Here is a 26889-nt window from a genome sequence, read left to right on the forward strand (position 1 = left end):
TACAATCACTCCTAAAAATGAATAATCATGTTAGAATTATGGAGCAACAAAAGATGGTAGCCCCCCCCAAAAAAGCTTTAATCTAATGTGTTGTGAATTAATTTGTAATGGATGTTCTGAACTGTCTACAAAACCCTACTGCTCCAACATTGGAAGAATCTTTCATTGTCCTGCAGGAGGGGATTTGGTCAACTATCTGATGAGGAATGTTCCAATGCACTGTCGATAATCCGTGAGGGGTCTATTTCTCCCACTGATGTTCACACAGCTTTTTATATTACATAGAACGTACCTACGTTATTAAAGTTATTCCAATGGTCATGAAGACGTGATCCCATTTGCGCAAAATGTAAGACTGATATTAGTACTCTGTTGCATATAATGTGGAAAGGTCCTAAACTTGTGAGTTATTGGAGGGAAATACCTTGTATGAGTAGCATGGTGTTTCAAGCAAATCTACCTTTAGATCCCAAGATATACATTCTAGGATTAATAAATGCTGGAAGGTTTTCAACTCAGATTTAAACCACAATCTCTAGGGTGATGTTTTTGCAGGGAAACTCATTGCTGAAAAATGTATTTCCCCTGCCCACCTACCTTTGAGATATGGAGACAAATGATCAATGTGGTTATTCAAAGTGAAAAACTAGTTTATAGGAATAGAGGCTGCCCTGAATTTTTTTAAAGTATTTGGAAAACTGGTTAACAACCCCAGGTCTTGCCCCCTCACTTTGCTCTACAACATCATTTTGAATAACTGTTCCTTGATTGTTTTTTAATTTCTTGGGTCACTGCAGGATGGGTTGTTTAGGTAGATAACCTTTCAGGATGTTAATGCTCTTTTTAGTATTTCTACAGAGGGACAAAGACATAACTGTGTTACTTTTCTATTTGTTTTTATACCAACTGAATAATATGCTAACTGTTTATCCATTACTGTATTGAAGCAAAATCTTTAGCATTCTGTGTATTGTTTGCTGTATGGAGATTTCTGTATCCATTTAATCTGTGTTCTACATTGCATGAGGGTCATACATTACTGACTGAAGCAAGGATTAATATGGGCAGAGTTCTTGTTGCTTGTACACTACAATGATTGTTGTACAATTGTAATTGTTAAAAAAACTTTACAAAAAAAGAGTATCTGATTTAAAAAAGTATGTGAAGCTATATGTTTAAATAGACAAAGATCTTTTGCAGGCACCAACAATACACACATCTGTGGTTAAATTAAACAAGCTGATAAATACCTGTGTAATTAGCAATGACATGACCGCACTGATTCTGAGTTTGCTGTTTGCGTGTGGGTGAGGTTAAAGCCTTAATGTCTGGCCATTTTAAAGATTTTAATGAAGCACAATAAGATCTTAAAATAAGGGTTTGGTATAGTCAAAAAATCTAATTACAAGGGGAAGGAAAGAGGGGTAAGGGAAACATAGGTGTTGAAAGTGAGAGGAGGGGACATCTATTCTCTAAGAATATTCATTCTCACTATATCATCACACAAACAAGGCTTCTGCCTATTCTTGGAACACGCCCATCAGGCGAGTCCCAGTGAACTGCATCCCTGCTTGCAGAATTAAGGAGGATGGGTCCAACAGGTCATGCAAAAGTTCACCATTGTCTTTGGCCACAGGCTCTGAGTTGAATTTTGTATAGCTTGTGATCGTATTTGTTCACAGCAACATGCTGTATTGTCTTAAAAGTGAAATGAAATGTCAAAACAAAGTACACAAAAACACTTCAAAACCACAACTCCGCATTCCAGAGTTGAGGCAGTTTTTATCCTGAAATAAAAATTAGAGTGCCATATTTCAGAAACAATAGTCACATGTATAGAGTAGTGGATAGTGAGTATCTAAGCATCTTGATTAGACTGCAATATACAAGAGAGAGACAAGGCAGTTTTTTATCATGAAGATTCACAGTTGAAGAGGGAGAAAGGCCTTATGCACATGGGCTCATGGAGGTTGTACAAATTAAATTTGGTCATATTTCCCCACAGTGAAGCTACCGCTGCTGCACAGAGCTGCCTATAGACAGCAATGACTGAACAAAACTGTACACAAACAGTACTTATATCAACTTGTACATTCTTATGAAGGAATGCCCCAAACACAGAGTGTCTGTGTTCGGACTGTACAAACATGTGAGTTTACAAAACTACCGGCATATACTCGCTGTATAGCCGCATACCACCATTAATAACTACAGGCAACTGCACGCAGCACCTGTGGCTTCCCGGATATGGAAATACACACACATTGTATATGTATGGCACCCATGTGCATGATACACTAAAGACAGCATTGCAGCAGTTGGTTGCTTTTTTAAAAGGAAAGAACATGCAGCTTTTCTGCCCAAAATCCACAAAAGGTGCATGTATTATAGTCAGGCCCGGCGCTACCACAAGGCAAGTCAGGCGGCCGCCTGAGGGCGCTGCAGGGTGAGGGAGGAAAAAACAGGGCATTATCTAGCACCGGCACTGATTATAGTACAGACTCAATATAGTACAGACTCCATAGACAGTGTTTAAACACTTTATTTTAGGTCACATTTTTTAAAATGACACACAGCATGCAACTTTTTAGCACAAAAATCCAAAATAAAGTGTACTGTATATATTTCACAGAAAAAAGGAAGAACTATTGTACTGACTCCATAGATAGTATTTAACCACTTTTGGTAGGTCACATTTTAAACAGGAGAAATAACACTCAGCCTCTAATCAAACAATCAACAATTGAGTGTATTTTTTACACAAAAAAGCCAGATAAATATTGTACAGACTCTATCCACAGTATTTAATCACCTTTAGTAGGCCGCATTTTGAACCAGAGAGACAATTTTGAACAGAGATGATTTAATGCCAGGCTTATTCTCCACTTCTAGCCTTGGGTAGCAGAATCATGTTTTGCAATTTTCATGTTTTCATTATCTTTAACTATTTTTACTCACCTTAAAGAAATCCATTTTCTAAAAGCACCGAACCCATAGAATAAAAAGATGGTTCTGATTTTGTACATGTCACAAACGTTGTGCAAATGTTTATCAAAACAAACTTTTTTTTCTAAGTAAAAAATAAAAATACATTATTAGGGCACACAAACACACCCTACAGTAACTTACAGTGACTTAGAAAATTCCTACTAAATCTAAAGAATAAAACTATTAAGTTAATAATTTTATTTTTTACTATATAACAAAAAAGTACCCTTAATTTGGAAGCAAAACCAGTTTCCCTATGAAATGTTATGAAACATTTATTATCACCCAAATTTTTTGGTAAAATATAAAATACGGGGTCATGTCGGATAAATAGACACCAAACATGTCAAGCCTTAAAATTGTGTGCGCCTGCGAAATCGCAAAGAACGACCACATTGATTGGCCATAGGCGATGCTTTAAATGCTTTTACTGCTCATCAGTTTAGCGTTATCAGTAATTAATGGCCCTAAAATGATTGCTCTCACTCCGACATTTGCGGCAATATGTATGCTGCAAGCGACGCACCCGGCGCATGTTTGCGGGTGTATGTGGGGGGGCGAGGGACTTTTAAAAAAACGTTTGTTATTTAAAAAAAATAATATTTGTCACTATTTTTTTAAGCTTATTTTTTTATGTTTTAATTTTTTTAAACTTTTTTTACATTTAACTTTATTGGTATCACATAGGGGACTAAGAAATCCCCTATGTGATAGCCAATTTACATAACAGGTCCTCTTTATTGACCTCTGACCCCTGATGTCACCTAGGGACCCCCATAGAAGCTGATGAAGCAGAGATCTACTTCATCAGCTTCTCTCCGGCTTCTGTACCGGAGAGTGACAGAGGAAGTGATGTACACATCACTTCCTGCATTCGGGGACAGGAGAGGAGATCAAAGGGAGATGGTGCACAGATCTCCCTTTGATCTTCAGTAACAGAGTCGCTGTGCCGGTCCCAGCTACACCGGGCACAGCAGATCTTGGACCGGCAGCGGTGGCGACAGAAGTATGGGGGGCGCACACCCGCAGCTACTACAAGCGATCGGGTGCCTGATCGCTTGAATATTAACAGCTATCGCTGGCTGTTTACTTTGCTAACAGTTTCCCCACACGTGTACGTGCTGAGCGCCGCCAAAAGCGGGGGGAGGAGCAGGACGTCTTAAGACGCCCTCCTATAAGGCTCCTGTCTGGCCGTTCAGGAACAGCCATGGATGGGAGGTGGTTAATATTACTGGGTATAGCAGAGGTTAGCAGTTCTGAATAACAGCAATCTCTCCCTTCAAAAATAACAAATAACACTGTCAACTGTTTCAATGCACTCCAAGCCTTTCTCCACACACACTGGCAAAAAACTGCAGGGAAGCCTAAGTTTTATAGGGAGGGGACTGGTTTATAAGATGAAACATGACCATTATTGGCCTTCTGCGGCAACTGGCCACATTTTAAAGGCCAGGAAGTACATGTTTGGTAATTTGTTGCTATGGCGTTGAATGATCACTTTGGTTTGCAGTTTACCTGAGCTGTGAATGATTTGAGACTAAGCCCAACTTATGGTGAACCCAAACCCACAGCTCATTCCTAGATGTGAGCTGCTTACCTGCCAAAATATTTCTGTATAGCCACCCTTGTCAATTAGACATCCCTGCTACACTGCATAGCCTAATGGGAGATATCACTTTCATTACTAACAGATAAGTCATATGCTCTGGTCACCTTCTCTATCTCGTTCTGCTACTTGGGCAATTAATCAGCAGCAGCACGCTTAAGATCACTATGCTCTCTCCCCCTGTAAGTTTCTGTGTTCTGAATAACGAACCTCAATAAAAAATTGTATGGATACTGGTAACATTTAAAATAGTTTTGAGTAAATATATATAAAGAGAGAACTTAATATTTGCTTTGAGTTCAGCTATATAAAAAGAAATACCTGTAAGTTGTTTGCATTGTTTATGATGAAAGAAGGCTTGTTTATAATTGGCTAAACACTGTCTATAAAACTTTATTTGTATTTATATTACACTGAAATATATTTTGGACTGTTCTTTTATTATGCATAATAATTTTTAGTAGATGTGCTGCAAAGCTAGAACAGATAATATGAATGCTGAAGTACAAGTTGTTTGTTAACAAGCATTTTCTATATTTTGCTTATGCATACATTCTCCAGTATTGTAGTAATTATATAAAATGTCAAACCAAGCAGACTGCTCACTGCTATGGGCAAGCTGCTTCATTTACATATAAACTCCACAGACAAATATGTTTGCAGTACCTTCACCATGAGCAAATTCTTCTGTCGACGACTAGATGCTTATATTTTCATAATCATCTTATTTCCAGAATAAATACATATATTACATTCTATTTATTTTTAAATTGTGGTATTAATGGAATCTTTCTTCTTATCAATCAGATATGTTCATTAAAATTAATTTTACTTTGCTTTATTTAGAAGTGATTGACCAAATGGCACATTTGCATTCATTATAGTAGAGTATATTCATGTAACTACAGATTAACTGAAATTGGACTTTAACCACTTCAAGACCAGGTGTTTAGACCCCCTTCCTGGCCAGGCCATTTTTCAGTATTCAGCGCTGTGGTACTTTGATTGACGTTTATTCCGTCATGCAATGCTGTACTGAAATTAATTGTATACCCTTTTTTGGGGACAGATAGAGCTTTCTTTAGGTGGTATTTAATCACCACTGGGGGTTTTATTTTTTACTATATTAAGGAAATATTATTGAAAATTTTGGGAAAAAAGTATTTTTTCATTATATTAGGAAACAATGATTATTACCCATATTTTTGGTAAAATTTAAAAGACAGGGTCATGTCGGGTAAATAGACACCAAACATGTCATGCTTTAAAATTGCGCCCACCCGTGAAATCGCAAAAAACTACCATACCCAAAATTGACCATAGGCGACGCTTTAAAAGCTTTTACAGCTCATCAGTTTAGTGTTATCAGTGATTGATAGCCCTAGAACTATTGCTCTCATTCCGACGTTCGTGACGATATGTAACATGTGCGACGTAATGGGCGAAATCGTCATTTTCACACGTATGAGCACCCGACGCCTGTTTGTATGCGTGTCTTTAAAAGAATTAAAACATGTGTAATTCTTTTTTATTTGTAACTTTACATTTTTGGGGGGGAAACTTAAATTATTATTTTTCCTATTTTATTTTTCACTTAACTTTATTGCTATCACATAGGGGGCTAAGAAAACCCCCTTATGTGACAGGTCCTCTTCATGGAGGCATCTGGGGTCTCCACGACCCCTAATGTCACCTAGGACCTCCCTGAAAAAGCTGATGAAGTAGAGATCTGTTTCATCAGCTTCTCTCCAGCATTTGAAGCCGGAGAGTGACACAAGAATGCGGAAGTGATGTAATATACATCAGTTCCGCATTCTGACAGCGGAGAGGGGACCGGAGGGAGGTCGTGTACCGACCTCCCTCTGATCCCCTGTGACGGAGGCAGTATACTGGTCCCGGGCTCGCACCGGGCACAGCGGAGCTCGGGACCAGCGTGAGGGGGGAGCCGCAGAGGGGGGGATGCACATCCCGGGACCTCATACAAGCGATCCGCCGGCTCTATAGCCGGCGGATCACTTGTATATTAACGGACATCGCTGCCTGTTTTAATATATCGGCATCTCCCGCTCGCTTGTGCGCGCCTCTGAGGGGGCGTGGCTGAGCGGACGTCTAAAGAGGCCCGCTCAGATCTAGAGAGCTCCTGGCCGGCCGTTTTTTTACAACGGCCGGCCAGGAAGTGGTTAAAGAACAATTCACATATGACCATAAGCACTGAGAAATATAGTTCAGTGCAGCAGATTAAATGCACCATCTGACTATATATGTGCTAAAACAACTGTTGTAGATAAACAATAATCAGGCAGGTTGGCTGAAAATTTTTGCCCAAATACCAAATATTTTCTTTTCTGTAGGCTCAAATATAAATCAACAATGGCTTTACCTATCATCTTTTTAATCAATAGAAATCTGCCTTACAAACTGCAATATGTGACCATCATGATCTTTTCTTTTTCTGTTTTCTAATTTTAAAACAGTTACTCATTGTAAGGCTATATTTTAAATATACAGTACAGATATGGGTACTATTTTGTAAGAAGGACATGGTAGATTTGGAGAGTGTAAACTAGAAGAAACGTTTTGGCCATTAAATGATCAAGTTTTCTGTCAGCAAGATTTTACCATAACCAAAACTCATTATGGCTCATTAAGCTGCTTAGGTGAAATTTGCGTGAAAAAAAAATGATGGTGGATGTATGTAGGGTAGTTTTATTTCATTCCCTTTAATGTTATTTGTAATTGTGTTATTTTTCTGTATTTGATTGTTACTTGTGTACTTTTGCTTTACATGTTTTTGCTGCAAAACAAAAAGACAGTAATAAGGCACTGTTTTTTGGAACAGGTCCAGGATATTTGAAAGGAGCTTCCATGAACCTCAGGAGCCATGTAAAGCTCACTGCACCTGACTCATTTTATCAAAATGTTGCAGTGTTGCCAAAATGTTGGCACATGTTTGGGGGAAAGAAAACATTTCACTCATCCCTAGTGTTCACTAAATTAATAAAAAGTAATTAAAGGTTTCAATTATAATGAAAGATTGGAAAATCTATGCTGGAATCTATGCTAGATATAGAACCGTACCAGTTATCTAAGTTAAAGATAATGATTTGGTAGATTAGTTTTTTTTTATTCAAGCACTATATAAAAAACAAAGGGACATCAGTTGCATATAGAGGAAAGGGAATTTTACCAATTTTACCTATTGCTACAGAATGTAGTAATAGGAAATCTAATAAAAGCATAATAAATGTGGTATTTTCATTTTTTTGTGCATTATTTTTTTGAATCAGAAATTACATCATGCAATGAAGGTCACAAATAGTTATTATTGAAAAATAAAGGCGTTTGACAGTTAATAACTATTTTATGTGAAAAAAAAATTCTACATCTACATTACATTTATGTATGTGAATGAAAACAAATTCATGAGATTAAATAATTCCAGTAAAAAAACTCAAACAGTTTAGGGCCCAGTCACACTTTTAGGTTCTGGTGCATTGTGGTAACTCACTCAGGGTTATTCACAAAAGGGTGAAGAGTTTGGAGAAGGCAGGAGAAATGAACAATCTAGGACAACATAGCTGAACTGGAAAGGGAACTGAATTGGAAATGTTTCCAAATCAGCTATTTCTGCCTAGATTGTTCACTTCTCCTGCCTTCTCCAAACTCTTCACCCTTTAGTGAATAACCCTGACTATGTCACATATTAACGTGCATTAGACATGTGCACTGCCAAAAAATTTGTTTCGTTTCGTTTTAAATTCGGATTTGTGTTATTTCGTTTTTCGGGATTCGGGTGTGAAAGTCAATTCGGATTCGGAATTCGGATTCGGACAAAATTCGGTAGCGGTAGTTCGTTCGAACGTTCGTTTCGTTTTCGTTTCTTATTCGTTTCGTTCATTCGTTTGTTCATTTGCAGAAAAGTGACATTTGGGAGGAAAATGTTTTTCATTAACGAACGAAACGAATAAGAAACGAAAACGAAAGGAACGTTCGAACGAACTACCGCTACCGAATTTCGGAAACGGAAATTCGGATTAGTTTGCATTCGTTATATCTGTAATTCGGAAGTCGGATACATCCGAATGTCCGAATTTCCGAAAATTCGTCCGAATTTCGATTTGAAACCAAACGAATCGCACATGTCTAACGTGCATTGCGTCAATGTCCTAGAATGCACAGAATGTCCCAGACCTAGCTCACCACAATGCATAATAGTGCATTATCTGGCATTGTGGTGCCCTGCAATATAGGTTGAGGTGTTGGGATGCCTTTAAATTGCAGTAATGCATGCAGTAGTGTGCACATTACCACAACACTATGGTATGTCATCATTTGTTTCTTAATCAAGAGATACTCTTGTGGTATGTGTGACAGTAAAGAGTGTGGAAAATCATTTGCACTGCAACATGAAAAACAGTGCTTGAGTAAATATCATTGCATATGAAATTTCCTATGCCCAACCATACTGTTGTATGTGCCTGTTTGGTCTTTGAAATGATTACAGATTTGTGTTTAAAGCCTACTGTGTGACATCACATTTAGTATTTATGTATACAAGGCATGACTGATGAACAATCATGTATTAGCTGGCAGGTTGAGACATTGCGGTCAATGAAAATGAATGGATGTCACCAGCACACCAATGATATTGCAGTCCAAATTGTTAGTTTATTGGAACATCATGTCACAAGAATTAGCGCTTTCGGGGCCATTCAGGGTCCTCTTCATTCGGCTAAGCAAGGGGACCCTGTGTGGCCCCGAAAGCACTAGTTCTGGTGACATGATGTTCCAATAAACTAAAACTTTGGACTGCAATATCATTGGTATTCTGGTGACATCCATTAATTTTCATTCTATTTGGCGGCACCATCTGCGGTCACTGCGAGCACCCCCCCTCATCAATTTGGGGCTTTCCGGTAAGGAGTGCGACAAGGTATCTGTATTTTTGTTCCATTGCGGTCAATGGACAAACGTGCTCATGAACGCACAAATATGGGCACAAATATGTTTAAAATGCCTGTGTTGCGTGTTTCTTGGCATTTCCATTGAAGTCTTTAAGGAAAAACAAGCTGCAAACTGCCAAAAAAGCTCATGCTCATTTGCTGCTGGTGTTTTGCTTCCGGTTGTTTTGCTGCTCAGGTGTGAACGGGGGGCATTGAAAATCATGGGATTTCTTGTGTTGAGCATTTTAAAGAGGGTTTACAAGGGCTAAAAAACGTCTAGGTGTGAACAGGGACTTCAACTTACAGTAAAAGAAAACTAAACTGTCCGAAATGTGCAGTATACCATAGCTGACCTTGTGAACAATCTAGCTTCTTGGAGTTCTTTGGCTAAGATACTTTCTAAGTATCGATCAAGTCGAGTCAGCACTGCATACTTTTCCAGGTCAGTGCCTCAAAAACTATTGAAGCCATTGGATCCACAAGCATGACAGGCAGGAAACTAGCATTTCAGGAATGGAGTTCAGCAATGGCAACTCACATTTTACACTCAACGGAAGATTCCTGAAGTAAAAACAAAAATGTAATATATTGTAGCTTACCAATCCTTTGATGTGGTAACTGCATTTATTTTCCTTTTCAGGCTGGATGCATTTTCTACAAATACAGAAAAATATCTGTTGATCCTATCAGGTTTTCAGCCTTCTCAGTTCTCTTCTGTGGACTACAGAACCCCTATCCCCTTCCCCATGTTGGAAAGGTGACCACAAGGACAGCAGACAGAATGTTCTAGTAGTAAACTAACAAAAGCATGTCTATTCATTGAACGAGATGAAAGCAGAAGTAATGCACATCAGCACAATGGTAGCTAGTAGGTTAGTGCTCATTGGTGGAGTGGCAGCGAGTGAAAATGTGCACATTGGTTTAGCAATGACAAGTGCAGAAGTGAGCATCGGTGTAATGGTGTTGAGTGCAGAACGGTGCACTGGTGAAGTGGCAGAGAGTGCAGATGTGAGCATTAGTGCTTTGTAGACATTAGTAGATATACGTTTTAGACATACGTTTCGTATGGTTCTGAATGCAAATTCAGACAAAATGTCATTAATTCAGACATTGTCCGAATTCCAATGAGGCCGAGTGCAAACGAATGTGAATGTCCTTTTAAGGACATTTCGGATTAACCAAACTTTGTTCAAAATGAAACTAAATCAAACATGTGACTGTTTTCTGGCCAATCAGAAAACCCCATCCGAAAACTCAAACTAAATTTCAAAAGATCCGAATCCCAATAACCAAACTAAACGTTGTTCAGACCCGAAATAAAGAAAAATCCAAAATGAAAAATGTTTTTTTGCCAGCTTACATGTTTTGTGCTTTGGGAATGAGTACAGAAGTGTGGGGTAGACATGTAACCGGCAAAACCTTTTTCATTTTATTTTGTATCAATTCTGATTTTTATTTTCATTAAAGGAACATTCAGATCCATTCGCATTCGGACACGTTCAGATTCGGAAATTCAGATGCATCCGAATGTCCAAATCGAATGAAATTCATACAAATATCCATTCAAAACTAAATTAAATGTACATGTCTAGTGTGGGGCTATTGCACACTAGTGTAGTGGTAGAAAGTGCAGATATGTGCATCATTGTAGTGGCATGTTTGCAGACACAAAATCAGTAACGTACTGACCCACCAGAAACATGTCCGTAGACACAGAATCAGTACTGTACTGGCACGCCAGAAACATGTCCGCAGACCCAAAATCATTGTATTCATTGCTTACCTCATAAAAGTATTTTCCATTATTAGCAACCCAATGTTGTGGTAGCAAATATTGCAATTTATTCCATTTAACTCAACTTCTTAAATGTTTTATCATTGACCTCACTATCATATTCATCAGCTCAGACAAAGCCTGATATGAGATGTTAATTCCAAACATTAATGTATAATTCATATTTTTAAACATTATTTATGAAACATTCATGAAGCATTAACAATTTTGTTTAATAATAGCTTTAATTAAAACTTTGCATATTTATTTAATCCATCACAAGCAATAGTAGTTTATACTAAGTGCATTAGAGTAAAAAAAAGTTCAGGTATTGTTGGTCCATGAGTCTGCCCAGTTTATTAATTTAGAAATGGAAAACCTTCAGTGTAAAAATCGTTTAGGACCGAAATGTTCTAACACAGTGATGTGCTCTGATATTGTGGCATGTTCTGGCATAGTGAGGTGTTCTGTTTTCATCATATGCCAACAGATATGGTTTAATTTCAGCAACTGTTTTTTTAAATACATTTATTTAAAAAAAGATCATACATTTGCTAGTATAATCTCATAGCTAAACACATAAATAGACTGAAAAGGTGCTAAAGTCTTATCAACTTCAGCTCAAATCTTTTCTTTTTTTTATAAAGCAGGGAATGATTTAAAACTAAAAAACTCTGTCAAGCTTTTATTTCAGTCTGTCCCCTTAAAAAAAGGTTTACACTAGGGAACATTGTTTTCTTTTTTTAATTAAAAGACTGTCCCAGTTTATGTGCTTTTATTGTAACTTTTTTGGAGACTAAGTGCTAAGGGTTCTAATTAGACATGTGTGATTCGTTTCGTTCCGAATCGAAATTCGGACGAATTTTCGGAAATTCGGACATTCGGATGTATCCGAATTCCGAATTACAGATATAACGAATGCAAACAAATCCGAATTTCCGTTTCCAAAATTCGGTAGCGGTAGTTTGGTCGAACGTTCGTTTCGTTTTCGTTTCTTATTCGTTTCATCCGTTGGAACAAAGGAGAAAAACATTTTCCCCCCTCAAATGTCACTTTGCTGCAAACGAACAAACGGATGAACGAAACGAATAAGAAACTAAAACGAAACGAACTGCCGAACGAACTACCGCTAACGAATTTCGTCCAAATCCGAATTCCGAATCCGAATTGACTTTCACACCCGAATCCCGAAAAACGAAATAACACAAATCCGAATTTAAAACGAAACTAAATTAAACACATTTTTTGGCAGTGCACATGTCTAGTTCTAATATACCCCATATTCATTCCCCTGGGGGGAGATGATATGTAGGGGTACCCTTATTGTAAAGAGGGATTCCAGATTCAAATAAGTCTACACTCCTCACAAACCCCCACATCCTCTTGAAGACTGGATATGGGGATGAGACCCTTGCCTTGCCTGGTGCCATGGTGACTTGCAAGGTAAGCAAAGGCTTTATAAGGTACCCTTCCAATGTTGGAGACATGGGTATGGGTTGGCGGGCACATGCCCAATGCCCTCTGTTTCTTGGCCACCAATGCTTCATGCCTAAATAAGAGTCTGGTATGAATTTTAAGGAGGGCCACACACAGGTGTGTTTGAAGTGAGAAAATGGTGTGTGGTTCCCCTATAATTAATACCAGACACTTATCCTGGCATGCAGTTTAGGGAGCCAGGGAATGGAGGGCAGTTAGCATACAGTTCTCCATTCCGCCTGAACCATACCAGACCACATGCCTTCGACATTGGGATGATACCTTGCAAGGGGGGGGTGAAGCCTCCCTTTCCCCCTTGCAAGGCACAAGGCATTCTGTCCCAGTGTTAAGGGGACAAGGATCGCATCCTCTCTCAGTAGCATTGCCACCCCAAAATGACAGATCCCTGGCCAGCTGGTGTGCAAACAAACTAGCTGGGGATCTTGGGTGATGTCATTGACCAAATATGAACATGATCATATTTGCTTTGGTCACTAGATGTTCCTGAGGCAATGGTATTTGAAGATCAAATTACTATTTTAGTTATTAATGAATGATACAATGTAGAAAAAAACAAAAGACTAATTATTTTTTGAGGGACTTTAGTGAAATGCTGAAGTCCATACCTCTTGCTTTACAGCCTTACTTCTGGGGTGGTAATGTACTCATGCTTATCATTGCATTCATACTTGAGGTTGCTGCTCTGTAAAGCCCTGCCCTCTGAAAGCTGACATCCCACACTCTATTGAACCGGTGTTCTATCAAAGGTTGTGACTGGGTTTGAATGTGTAACCGGTCACTGGTCACACATTTTAATGTAATCACGCCCACTTTTTCGGCGGTGGAATATGTGACCGGCAAAAGGTGAAGAATTCCAACACTTTGTCAGCTGTTCCAGGGCAGATTAGCATCGCAGATTGTATGTGCAGGAGAAACGATCTGCCATAGAACAGCTGATCAGTCATGAAATGTCACTTCTATCCGACTCTATGAAATGTGAGATCGCAGTCACAAAGTCACATTTCAGGACCGATCAGCTGTTTCAGGGCAGATCAGTTCTCCTGCACATACCATATAAAACAATGGAGGATGCGTTGGAATTCTTCACCTTTTGCCAGTTACATATTCCCCCGCAGAAAAAGTGGACGAGATCACGTTAAAATGTGTGACCACGTGACCAGTCACACATTCCAACGCCGAAAAACTGGACAGGATTAGGTTAAATTTGTGACCACGTCAACGGTCACACATTCTGACGCAGTCAAAAACTTTGAAAGAATATTGGGTTCTTTTAAAGGAAATCAGAACCGCCTGCTAAGTATCCTGCTTAAGTGCTTGTCTATAAAAGCCTTAATCAGAGACTCTACAATGTTACATGACAGGTCAGATTTACATATACATTAGTGAAGTATTCAGAAATTAGTTAGTTGACATACTGACATTTTTTTTTTAATTTTTTGTAAGATTTGCATAGTGATGTTGGAATTAAGTGTTACTTCTATATACAGTAGTGTTCTTCCTGGAAACAATGCTTAGCTTTAAAATAAGTTATTTCATGTTCATTTTTTTTCTAGTACATTTATTGAATATGCGGGATAAGCTGTCACAATGAAACAATGTGGAACTGTTTCCAGGGGATATTAAAGTAAATCCAAGTCTACAGAAAACAGTTTTCTATTATTTTTGTAGAAGGTCTCATTAGTAATTGCTGGGAGGCGACTGATCTAGACATGTTCCACAAAGAAGAATGTGCAAAACATTTTTCATCCAGGGTGTACAGTGCTTTAAAAAGAAGGTCATTCTCTGCATCAGTGAGAAAGTTGAGACATATGTAACAAATAACAAAACCAACCAGTTTATCCATTCACCCTGCAGCTTCTGGAAAACATCTTGTTTCTTTTCTTCCTACAAGTGACATCAAAATCTCAATATTTTGTTTTTAAATTATTTATGTTGCTTTGCTTTACATTAAATGGCCAAAACATTATAACTTCAAAGCCAGCTGTCTTTACAACACATTTGCTTTTTTTCTGTCAGCTTTGTTAATTTTGTTCAGAACCCATCTTGCCTCCAACAGCAGTATTTGTTGCCTGAGCAGCAAGTTGCCAGACCTAAGCACTGTCATGGGGGTAACATGCATAGCCCTGTGCAAGCACTGACTTTTGTAAAGTAGATGTTTCTAAATCCTTCTGGAAACATTCTACGGCCTGCATCTGGTTAGTGGATGTTGCATAGAGAATATTCATGGAAAGAGAGGACTCTTGCAGGAAATGAATGGAGAAATATTGGGAGAGTAAAATGTGCTCTTCCCAATACTTTGAGCCCACGTATGACACTGAGGGTGTCAAATGCCGGCTCTATAGATCGAAGCTAAATGATCATGAACCGCAGATCACTCAGCTCATGTTTTTCTCTCTGCAGAGAGCAGTAACTGTCAGTCACTGCTCCCAACCAGGATTCCCCACTCCCCTCTCTCTGTTCCTCCAGTGCTTATTGGAGGGACAGACAGGGGAGGGGGCGGGCACAACTGATTCAGCTCTAGAGCAGCAGAGTCAGCTGTCAATCAGGCAGCAGGGTGGATCCCAACAATATTGTTCTTCACATGCCCTGCCTTAGGAATGGGATCCTGGGAGACCCCGAAACGTTGTACTCTGTGCGTGATATATGCTGCATCTTTGTCAATAAATAGACGTATTTGTACTGTACCATATTTCTCTTTCCAGCCTGCAGCACACCTCTTCATTGCCAGCATATAGCAGGCAGCAGCACACTATATGCTGAGTTTGCGTTACAGGAGTACATCAGTAAATGTACTCCTGTGACCCAAAAGAGAACTAAAGACAAAAATGTTTCTGCTTTAGTTCTCTTTTGAAAAGGTCTGTAAGAAGGGATTATGAGATATAGGGACTGCTAACTTTGGTGCTTTATTCTGCATCCCGCTTAGGGCCTGTTCACACGATGTCGATTGGGCTACATTTTTCTGCAAACCATCACACATGTATGGTGCAAACAGAAAACATTTTTTGTTGAAAGTGCAGGAAAACACAGCTTAATGGACATAGTGTAACAAAGCCCTTATAATTCCTGCCTCCTTGTGGAGCAGCTTGCCTGTGAAGGGACATGATCAGTGCATCATACAGTCAGGGCTGTCCCTATAATGAAGCAGCCTGAGGTGGTTGCCTTAGGTGGTATTTAATAAGGTCATGGCAAGAGCTCTTAGCAACCTGTGATGTCCTGGCCAGCATTCCACCCAGCTCAGTGATGTCAATGGTTGAATGATGCCAGGAGTTGAGCTGGATGTTCTGGTTGGTGTTCCATCCAGCTCCTAGCAACCAGTGATGTCAGTGAGCTGGATGGGATGCCATGCAACTGACCCTTACCCCCAAATCATGCATCACGAGCAGCACCACACCCCTCTGAGCCTCAGGGGGTGAGACCTCTATGGAAGGACCTGCATACAGTACAGTACAGTAATCCAAAAATACTACATTCCACTAATGCCACTATATCAGACCTGCATGTGCAACAACTGTATTATGTGGTTTTTAGATACGACAGCATAGTAAAATTGTGCTGTAACAGCTTGATGTTATCTGCATTTTACTAAAATTTAACACAGATCGTGGAATTAAAAGCAGGACAATTTATAACACAAGACAAAAACAAGTAACATTGTTAATACGTATAATTAAATTGCTCCCTGGCTTATGTTAATATTACATTAAACATCCAATTGTGTATAGGTGCTAAATGAAGTGCTTAAAAGATTTGTCCAAAGTACAAGTACATCAAAGGTAATTAATGTTGATTACTGGACTCTAATTAAAATGCCTATAGGATAGATAGCTAGTCAGATCAAGCCTTCTTTTCATTATAATGTTGCACTCCCCTTAAGCCATCACACAAATATACTGTACAGTGGAGTAATTTTTTGTTATTATAAACCCTAGACGAAAACAAGCACTTAATGCTTGCAGTGCAGGGTAGCCCCACTGCAAGGGTTTAGTTTCAATCTGCCTGGAGTTGTTCTTTAAGAGAACACTTATAATCCCCACCTCCATACACCATTAGGGACCATTGAGGGTTGGGTACACAAGTATGTCAGATGATCTTATCGAAGTGTGGGAGTCTGTATATCTGTTCATATGAAAATCAGTATTCTTCTTTTTTTATTATTATCATTATTATTATTATTCTGGTAGTCTGTTAAGAAGTGATCTTTATGTAAGATTTGATGATAAAAAGCAAAACTTCCAAAATAGAAACCAGACCAAGTGACTTCCCTATGCATGAAAAGATAAGGACTGGTGTGCAAAAAATGGCTGCAGATGCTCTGGACTGATAAGTAAAAATGTTAAATGTTCGGCAGTGACGGAAGAAAGTGTGTTTGCAGAAAGCCTGGAGAACACTACAAAAGAGTTGGGGATTTGGTCAGAATTAATGGTCTCTTTAATGCTGAAAGGTACAGGAAGCTATTTATCCACCATGCAGTGACATCAAGGAGGCATCTGATTGGTTCCTAATTAATACTGCAGTGGAGCAATGACCCCAAACATACAGACAAAGTAACAAAGAACTCTTTAAAGAAAATTGTTAATGAAAAAAAAAGTCTTGGAGTCTGCCTGGGGTTGTGTAAAGAGACATAAGCAATTGAGACTAAACCCACAAAATCCACAAAATCCCTAAAAGGACTTCTATGTGTTTGAAGCAACCTACATGCCGAGTTCTTTATAATAAAACTGTATGCAAGGGTACTTAGGAGAGTTCATGTTGTTTTAAAAGCAAAGGGTAGCTTTGATTTTGGTATTTTAACTGTGAAGGGTTTTAATTGATAACTAAAAATTATCCCTTGCATTTAAAAAAAAAAAAAAGCATTCTCACTTTAAAGAATGTTTTCACAAGTGGCTACTTTTGCACAGTACTGTATATATCTACATAACATGAAAGTAGTATAATGTCTTGTCATATGTGCTCTATTTGCATGATGCTAGTTATTGGTATCTCTGTCTTTATAAATGTACTGGGAATTACCAGTAAGCATGGTTACAGTGTTTAGGTTTTAGACTATACTAGCTGTCAACATGATCTTCTTGACATTTCACCATTTACATGATGTAAACATATACATAAATGTCAAATAACTGTAGTTTCCCATTTAGCAAAAAAGTCTGTTTTGTTTATTTTCAGAAATTGCCCCAGGAATCCCAGCAATATCAACAAGTACAACATTAGAAATAAGAAAAATCAGTGTTATGACAACAGAGACCACCTCAAAGGTTGACAAGAAAATCACTCTGGTAACAAGCAACAGCATATGCCCTTCAGGAGAGACTGAGGAGGAAAAGGCTAAAAGACTTCTTTACTGTTCACTATGCAAAGTCGCTGTCAACTCTGCCTCACAGCTGGAGGCTCACAACAGTGGTAAGAGACTGCAATTTTCTCACTGCCACTGCAGCCATGCAATTACCATGTAATCTAAGCAGATGGTGTCAAAGGTGAATGAAGTGTGGACAGGGAACTGGTAGATTACATAGACTCCATTATCTATAAATACATGCCTTTCTGAAGCTCTATAGCATAGAGTAAACATTATAAATGCAACAAATAATACATGAAATAATATTAACTCATCTAAATTAGCTAATACATTGCATCTCTACATTTTCATTTCTTTTGATGGATAGATTAATATAAATAAAGGAAACACATGCATGAAAAACCAGCATATATCATCAGATCGACATTATCCAAACATCAATTAGAGGGACGTATAGGTTGTTCTATTGAATCCAGGCTATATTTATTGATTTATTGATCTGTCACTGAATGACTATTGAGTTAATAATTTGGCCTAGTGCATAATGTCATCCTTATAACAGTCTTAATATAGGGCAAACATTGATTGTTCTACCGAACAATGAATGTCCTGAATGTATTTTTGTTTTGTCTTTTTTAAATCAATTGTGAACCTATGGTGAAAACAAGATTTCAGATTAAGCCTTAGTAGTAGGTAGCCAACATTCTAAGATGTCAGCACATATCTCTTATTACAGTTTTGCCACATAAACTATATAAATAGAAACTTTTGCTTATTTAAATATGCATGGGCAGTCCAGCCACACAATATTTGAAAATGCCCAGGCCTGCTGATTGGTCAGTCATGCACCAGGCATTACATTATGTGATGAAGTTAGGGGGGTGCTACTCTTTTGGTAGATCTAGTTACTAAGGATGTGAGAGATTCTGCATTTAGGGGTAGGTGCTGGCAGCTTATAGTGTTAGCTCTCTGCTACTGCTGTTTTGTAGTTAAATTGTTGTACTGGTTTGCTTCATAGTAAAATGTCACATACTTAAAAAAACATATAATTGCTACAAAAGCCATTTTTTGTATTATAATGCTACCATCCATGACATTTCCATTCAAATCTGCAACCTCTGTAATTTCTGAAATGGTGACAGGTTGCCTATTTCCAATTTGGCAAATTGGAGGTATTCCATGCACCATTTTTTCACAGAATGCCCCCATAATGTAATTTCTGTCTGTGTGATTGATTCACTGCCTTTCTCGGAAGTTTGCGCTGGGATACAAATACAGTTTTATGCTTCTCCTGCAATAGGAGTTTTATTTTTGGTGAGGTACTCTTGAAGGGATGCAGACACTGTAGTTTTCCTCATAAGAACTCTGAGCTTTGCTCAAGTGGTTATAATAAAGGCAGACCCATCATTTAGGAATCAATCTGGAAAGGACATGTGAATTCAACACCTATTTATTCAGAATCGGTAGGAATCTGCTACAAACTTTACTAAAATCTTTGAAATGTGCAGTGTATAGATCCCCAAAAGGGATTGTATTTTCCTCAATAAAAAAACTGAAGTTACATTTTAAAACACTATTATGGTTGTTGTTTACTGTCTATTCATTTGTTTTTCTTGATTAAAAGTGAAAATGTTACATTCACAAACATCTGCAGCCAAACAAAATAGAATTGCTGATAACCTTAATTACAACTGATGGGATTCTGCCATGCCTGAGAATACAGTGGTTGCTATGTTGTAACATTTAGTAATGGCAGATTTCCCCAGAGAAAGTCCTCAACATTCTATTAGCTAGAAGGAGCAGGAGATTGTATTAAACTTCTAACCTCACCTTTAAGTAATATCTGGATCTTTGTTTTAAATGCTATTTTCATCATCTTAAAAGGAAGAGGAGCATTGCAGCTTCCAGGCTCTCATACACAAGGACTTGGACAGTGTTATCAAACACATCATTAATAATTCTAAATTCAGCTGGAGGCCTATTTAAGGAGTAAATTACAAGTCTTCACTGCCAAAATTATTTCTCTCCACCATGCCAAAAGTTCTGCTTAAGTGAAAAAGAACTGTAACAAGCTTGAATGTTTCCCTTCGCTTTACAGCATCTTTCTTTTATTTGGATTATATGCTGAATTGCATTCAACATCTATAACATTTAAATATTTCTTGACTATTTATTTAGGTGAGGTGAATGAGCCTAATAGAGAAGTGAATTGAAGTTAAGAGAACTTCTGAAAAATACTCACTCCATTATTTTTAGGTAGAAAATTATTTTCAAGTACTACTAATCACAGAGAGGTAGTGAAAAAAGTCTAATATAGAACGCTTACAAGCAATTAAAGTATATTTATAGCCCAATATTTTTATTTCGTTTTGGAGAGAATGGAAAAAGGCTTGAACCTTTGTCAGGTGTCTGTGCCACTGCTGGGGAGATTCACCTCTCTATTTTTCCTGGTGACCTTTATCACTTAATCTGAAAGTAATTGGAAATTATTCAAAATGTTTCCATTGTCACTGGAACAGGAGGTGAGGAAAAATCTTCTAATGGGCAGTCTTGGTAGGGGACTGCTGGCAGCTGTCTAAGAAGGGATTTTGCTTAATTTTGGAAAATTTTATTCACACTTCCTGATGTGTCTTCAGGAAAGAAACTCAAGGCAAATCTTCCCAATGAGACAAGGACAGCAAAAACAGTTTGGGATATAGATACAGTTTTAGTTGTTTGTAATTTTGATGTTTATTTAAGATAATTAACAGCAAAGATGTTGTATAAATGTTCATGCTTTAATAGTGTATAGCATGTTTGGGAAATGAAAGATAAAAAGGTAAAAATGATGTCACCAAGGCTGAATTTACCTTTACTCACATGCTTGTGCCTATAGGTAGCAGCAGAATTAAAAAAACTTTGAATTGTTAACAATTGTTTTATATTGTGGATTTCCAAGTTGACACTGAATTGAGACCATTCAGTTTCAACACAGGAGAGGACATGCTAAAAGTGTGGGGAAAAAAGGTAAGGCTGGAGTTCAGCTTTAAGAATAGAGAATGACATAGATGCACAGGGCATTGGTAAGTAGGCGTGGAAGTGATACAGACAGAAATGTCTCTCGTCCTTAATATCAAACTTAATTTAACATAAAAAAATGTGTAAAAAAAAGTCTTTAACCCCTTCGTGACTGACGATGTACAGTGTACGTCGCCAGCATCGTGGCTGTTTAAACAGACTCCCGGCGGCAATAGCTGTTTAAACTGGTGAGACAAGTTGTTTTACATGCTGGTTTGTGAGTGTGCCATGATGCCTTTCTACTGTTTTACTGTTCAAAGCCCATTTCGTGTGCACCTTACTGTATAACTGGTGACAAATTGTTGAGTGCGTTTGTCGTTTGTTTTGCTTGACCGATTTGGTGCAGCGACGCATGGGGTTTCTCAGCTGCCATTGCGATGTGCGGGATCCCTTGTGTGTTTCTGTGCTTTTAAGGAGGCTGGGCGTCCTCCTGACAAACCTGCACCCAATTTGAAATCTTCTGCCCCCATGTGCTCCAAGATGGAGACTCTCATAGTTTAGAGTTAGGACCGCACTATAAGAGGTGCCTTGGCGCGGCAGTGCGGCTTTCACATCCTCTGCAGAAGACGTGTATCCTAACCCCTGTTATTATCCTTAGTGGTGAGACAAGTTGTTTTACATGCTGGTTTGTGAGTGGGCCATGATGCCTTGCCACGTAAACACGCGTCAGGTGCGCCTACAGATGAAAACGATGAACGCGATACACATGTTGGGTATCGCCGCGCACGCCGGAGTGAGAGCAATAATTCTAGGGCCAGTATTTTTGGGTATCTCTAAATTGATGACCCGTGGGGGCTTTTAAAGCATCTCTTATGGACTTTTTGGGGTACTGCAGTTTTTCGCCGTTTCACGGACGCACGCAATTTGTAACCTGGGCATGTTGGGTATCGTTTTACTTGTTGTAACCTAATCTTTTATATTTCATTAAAAAATTTGTATTTTGTTGTGTTTTGGGGCATTTAATTAAATTTTTCGCTAAATGTTGGGATTTAATAAGGAGTTGCGCTAATATTGCGCAACATAAAAATTTGCAACTACCACCATTTTATTCTATAGGGTCTTGGCATTCAGAAAATATATATTGTTTGGGGGTTTTAACTCATTTTCAGGCCTAAAATGTGGAATATAACATGGGTGCAAAAAATGGGAAAAAAAGGCCTCAGTCATGAAGGGGTTAAAAACAAATTAATTCAATACAAAAATCATGAATAGGCTTTCTGCAAGAAAAAACTCTCTCATCCCTAACAAATCAGCTTGTAGTTGCCAATGCCATTGAGAGGGTGAATGGGTGTATCTGATTGCTGTAGTTAACACATCGTCATATATGAGGCTCAGAAACATTATACAGTGTTCCTTTATTTGACAGTTTCTGATAAGAGATTAGTAGGTTGTGATGGTCTCACACAATAACATCAATGGTTGCTGCACAGCAGAATCCAAGAATTATCATATGCTCCTTAATTTATATATTTTATCAGTGTTGGATGCAATTATTTTAAAGATATGCTGGCATCTACCTTTCTTGTATATATTGTGGATCAGATTATTAAGCCTGTATATTTGGAAACCAATATGCTACTCCATTGTGATGCTGGTATAACTTGTGCTGCCTGTGAGCTTATGCTGTGGACAACGGAATAGCCCATTTTTCTCTATGATCCAGCGAGAGAAAAATATCTTGACAAGGGTAGCATAAGAACATAAACAGCACTAACTTTAGCAACAGTATTACCAGTGAATTACAAACATGCATGCAACATACATGCAAACCACATGCTTAAGAGGTACTATTATTATTATTATTATTATTACATAGTATTTATATAGCGCCAACAGTTTGCGCAGCGCTTTACAATATAAGGAAGACATTACAGTTACAATACAATTCAAGACAAGATGGTAAGGAGGGCCCTGCCCCTGAGTGCTTACCATCTGAAAGAGGAGGGGGAAATGATACATGAGGAGGTAGCTGTGGTAGCTGTGGGAATGATTTATTTGAGAATGTGAAGGTTCAGTGGTTAGGTCGAGGTGGGATAGGCTTCCCTGAAGAGATGAGTCTTTAGGGAACGCCTAAAGGCAGTCAAGGTGGGAGATAGATGGACAGGTTGGGGTAAAGAGTTCCAGAGACTCTAGAGAAGTCCTGGAGGCGAGTATGGGAGGAGTGGACAAGGGAGCTGGAAAGCAGGAGGTCAATGGAAGAGCGGAGGGGACGGTTAGGGTGATACTTAGAGACAAGGTCTGAGATATATCCGGGGGGCTCAGTTGTGGATGGCTTTATAGGTGACTGTTAATATTTTGAATTTTATCCTCTGGGCGAGTGGAAGCCAGTGTAGGGATTGGCAGAGGGGGGATGCAGACACTGAGCGGTTGGTAAGGTGAATGAGTCTGGCAGCTTCATTCATGATAGACTGAAGGGGGGATATCCTGTGTAGTGGAAGGCCAATGAGGAGGGAGTTACAATAGTCAAGACGAGATATAACAAGTGAGTGGATGAGTAGTTTTGCGGTGTCATTGGTGAGGAAGGGGCGTATTTTTTAGATGTTACGAAGGTGAAGGCGGCAGGATTTGGATAGCGATTGGACGTGGGGAAGAAAGGTGAGGTCTGAGTCAAGGATGACACCTAGGACCTTGGCATGAGGGGAGGTTTGGATAGTTGTGTTATCAATCACAACTGAAATGTTGGGGAAAGGTGCACGGGGTGGAGGAAATATCATGAGCTCAGTTTTTGAAAGGTTGAGTTTTAAGAAATGTTGTGACATCCAGACTGATATGTCATTTAGTAGATTAGTGACACGCAAGGACACTGAGGGGGAGAGTTCTTGTGCCTCTTATTTACTGATTCCAAGGCAGTACACAGCTTTGTCCAATGGTTGTTTTTTTAAAGCTATAGTTAGCCTATAACTAGCACAGTGTTCAAAAATAATTGGGCATAGTCCAAAGTTTCAAAACAAATCTTACTTAGGAATAATTTACGTCAGACAAAGAAATTTTCATTTCATGTTTTCCCAGTCTGGCAGGTACTGTATATACAGTTAATACTGTTAAATATCCAGATCTGCATTTTTCATTTAAATGTAGTGAACAGATTTATTCATAGCTCAACAAGTTCCTGCTCAGTTTAAACTCTTAATTATGAATTTATTTTCACTGTGTTTAAATAGTTGCATTACCCATCTTATTAGAAACAAAAAAACAGCACAAGACACAAAATGCATAAATATGTTATCTGTTGTTTTAGTCCAAAACTACACTTCTCTTTAAAAAGGGCATTAACATAGAATACTATATATTGGAGTAAGCTAAAATGTAATAACTTTAATACTTTTATTTATATTGTAATTGTCATTTTATACCATATTCTAACACTAACTGCAGGATTAATTTTACATATTTTATGTGGGGTAGTACTGACCCACATAAAAAAATTTTTCTAAGGGGAAACATACTTTTATACAATAAATGTAATTCAGTAAATCTGTAGTGTATATTTTAACTTTCAGTCATTTAGAAGAATGTTATATTGTTTTTGTTGCCTTTTTCCATATTCACAGGTACAAAGCACAAAACCATGGTGGAAGCTCGAAATGGAAGTGGCACCATTAAAGCATTTCCCCGAGCCGGAGTAAAAGGAAGATTGCTTATCAGCAAAGGGAACACGGGCCTTCAAAACAAAACATTTCACTGTGAAATCTGTGATGTCCATGTCAATTCTGAGACTCAGCTTAAACAGGTAACAGAATTATAACAACAGTAAACCAGTAATATAAACTTTAAAGTGACTCTGTTGCTATTATGTTAGGCTAGCACTCTGTCACTGTGAGAAGAGGCAGTATGATCACTATTTAGCATGCAAAGAGTCCCTGACCAGGTGTGGGTCTGGATGGTAGGCTTGTGAATGGTATTTATGCATCACCTAGGTTTCCCACCCACCCTAAATGCCTCCAGAGTTGGTGCCTTCAAGCTTAGTAAGTTGTGGTATGGACCCTGGAGAATAGAGGCTTTGTAGAGTTTTTGGTGGAATAAAGCCTCCAGTCCTAGGTCTACATCTTAAATGCTAGCCAATCCTTGTGTCCTTTTGTTTCAGAGCTAATTGAGGCTCAGGACTCCTTTGCCTCTCAGAGAAAGAGGAGGGGCACCCAGGAGGATGAGGTATGCCGTTAGGTTCCTTCCTCTCTCCTGACACTGTCGGGCTCTCGATCCATGACCGAGTGCACGACTTTTTAGAGGGGGGGACACCAAAATGACTGTCAGTCATTTTGGTGTCACCCTTCCAATGGTGTCACCTGGGTGTGGGCCGCACACCCCGCACACCACTTGTAACGCCACTGAGTATATTTGACTACAGGCACTCAAGGAGTGTGTATGTCCTGGCTTGGGAGACAGGAACTTTGAACAGGCTGAAGCCTGAGATGAAAACTTTAGTCTGGAAGGAAACACTGAGGGGCTAAGCAGTCCAAAAAGCCAGGAGGCTGTATTTTGCTTTGTATTCTTTATGATGATGAAACTCCTGCAAGAGTAATCTGATGTAAAGGTGTTTGCTGAATGAATAAAAGTAGACGGGAAGCCCCTAAAAACATAGGTTTACACAATATGTAAAAAAAAAAATGAGTAGGCCAAAGCCCCTCTGGACTTAAACTCCCTTTCAATATGCATTTACCAGCTGGGTTCTAACGCCTGTTTTTTTATTTTCAAATGTGGAAGGATCAAACCATGACAGTTCATTGCACTATGGGAATCTTTATACAATGCTGCTCTGGTGTTTTTATGATTAATTCAGCTGTGGGAAGGAATACCACCTGCTTCAGGAAGGAGTACAGTAGTATTAGGAGTCAAAAGGCACAGATCTGCAGAAATAGGGACAGGCCATAATATAGTCACTCATGCTCCATTGGTCCTTCTAGTCATCTTACTGTATAATTTGTAATTTGTGTTTTACTTAAAAGAGGTAATACTTTTTAATGTGGTGTTCTAATTTGTGCAGTACTCTCTTTTTCAGAGTAATTTTTGGTGATACTCTTTTAGTTTTCTTGTTTGTTTTTTTTTTACTAAAGGAATTTTTGTCAAGAGAGAAACATGAAGACTACCACTGCTGACCTCTCCTTCTGAAATTGCTAGTTGTTGGGCTATCATGCTGTCCCTCTTGAGTCAGTTGTCATTGGCGCAGAAGAAGTATGTAGATTCAGGCTTTTGAGTTTACTTTGACTTTGTTGACTTGTTTTGGGTCAATGGCTTGTAAAATATTGAAGTCAAAGGGTCAGCACAATAGCCAGGTGACTAATATTTTTAGAAGGTCAGTGATGAAAACCCCCAGTTTTTACCTCTTGACAGGTTTATTTTAAAGCTACAATAATGTTTTAGTTTACAGAGAACACATTTCTTCCAGTATTGGGCACAGTTGTATGTAGTTGGGTATACCGGAGGAATAATTGTTTAAATAATTTTGTTGCTCATGAAAAATGAGTTGTTATTAAAAATGTATAAATATATTGTTTTCTGTAACCTGTTCTCAGCTGGAACTTGTGCTAGGGGAAATCAATGCTGGAATCAATGGCAGCCAGTGACAACAACGGTCCAGCATAAGCTCAAGCATAAGCCTAAGAGAGCTCCCACTAAGAGGGCTGCTTAAAAGTATAAGACACCTCTGAAACAAAAATGCTTCATAACTCAAGGGTGTCATAGGGGAAAGTCTCAGGGACTTGTCAAGTGTCAGGGAATCAAAACCTTAAAG

At 38.6% G+C, this 26889-nt stretch overlaps 1 protein-coding gene across 1 annotated transcript in view; it reads left to right on the forward strand.

The window, feature by feature from the left end:
- ZNF385D (zinc finger protein 385D) overlaps positions 1-26889 on the forward strand; it is a 279849-nt gene that overhangs the window by 232915 nt on the left and 20045 nt on the right. The window contains exons 5-6 of the mRNA XM_018570233.1: positions 17975-18208; positions 24713-24891. Coding sequence (XP_018425735.1) covers positions 17975-18208; positions 24713-24891 — 413 coding nt within the window. The remainder of the gene's footprint in view (positions 1-17974; positions 18209-24712; positions 24892-26889) is intronic.

The sequence above is a fragment of the Nanorana parkeri genome, unplaced genomic scaffold (assembly GCF_000935625.1).
Source record: "Nanorana parkeri isolate BGI_ZX_2015 unplaced genomic scaffold, ASM93562v1 scaffold37, whole genome shotgun sequence".
NCBI classification, from domain to species: domain Eukaryota; kingdom Metazoa; phylum Chordata; class Amphibia; order Anura; family Dicroglossidae; genus Nanorana; species Nanorana parkeri.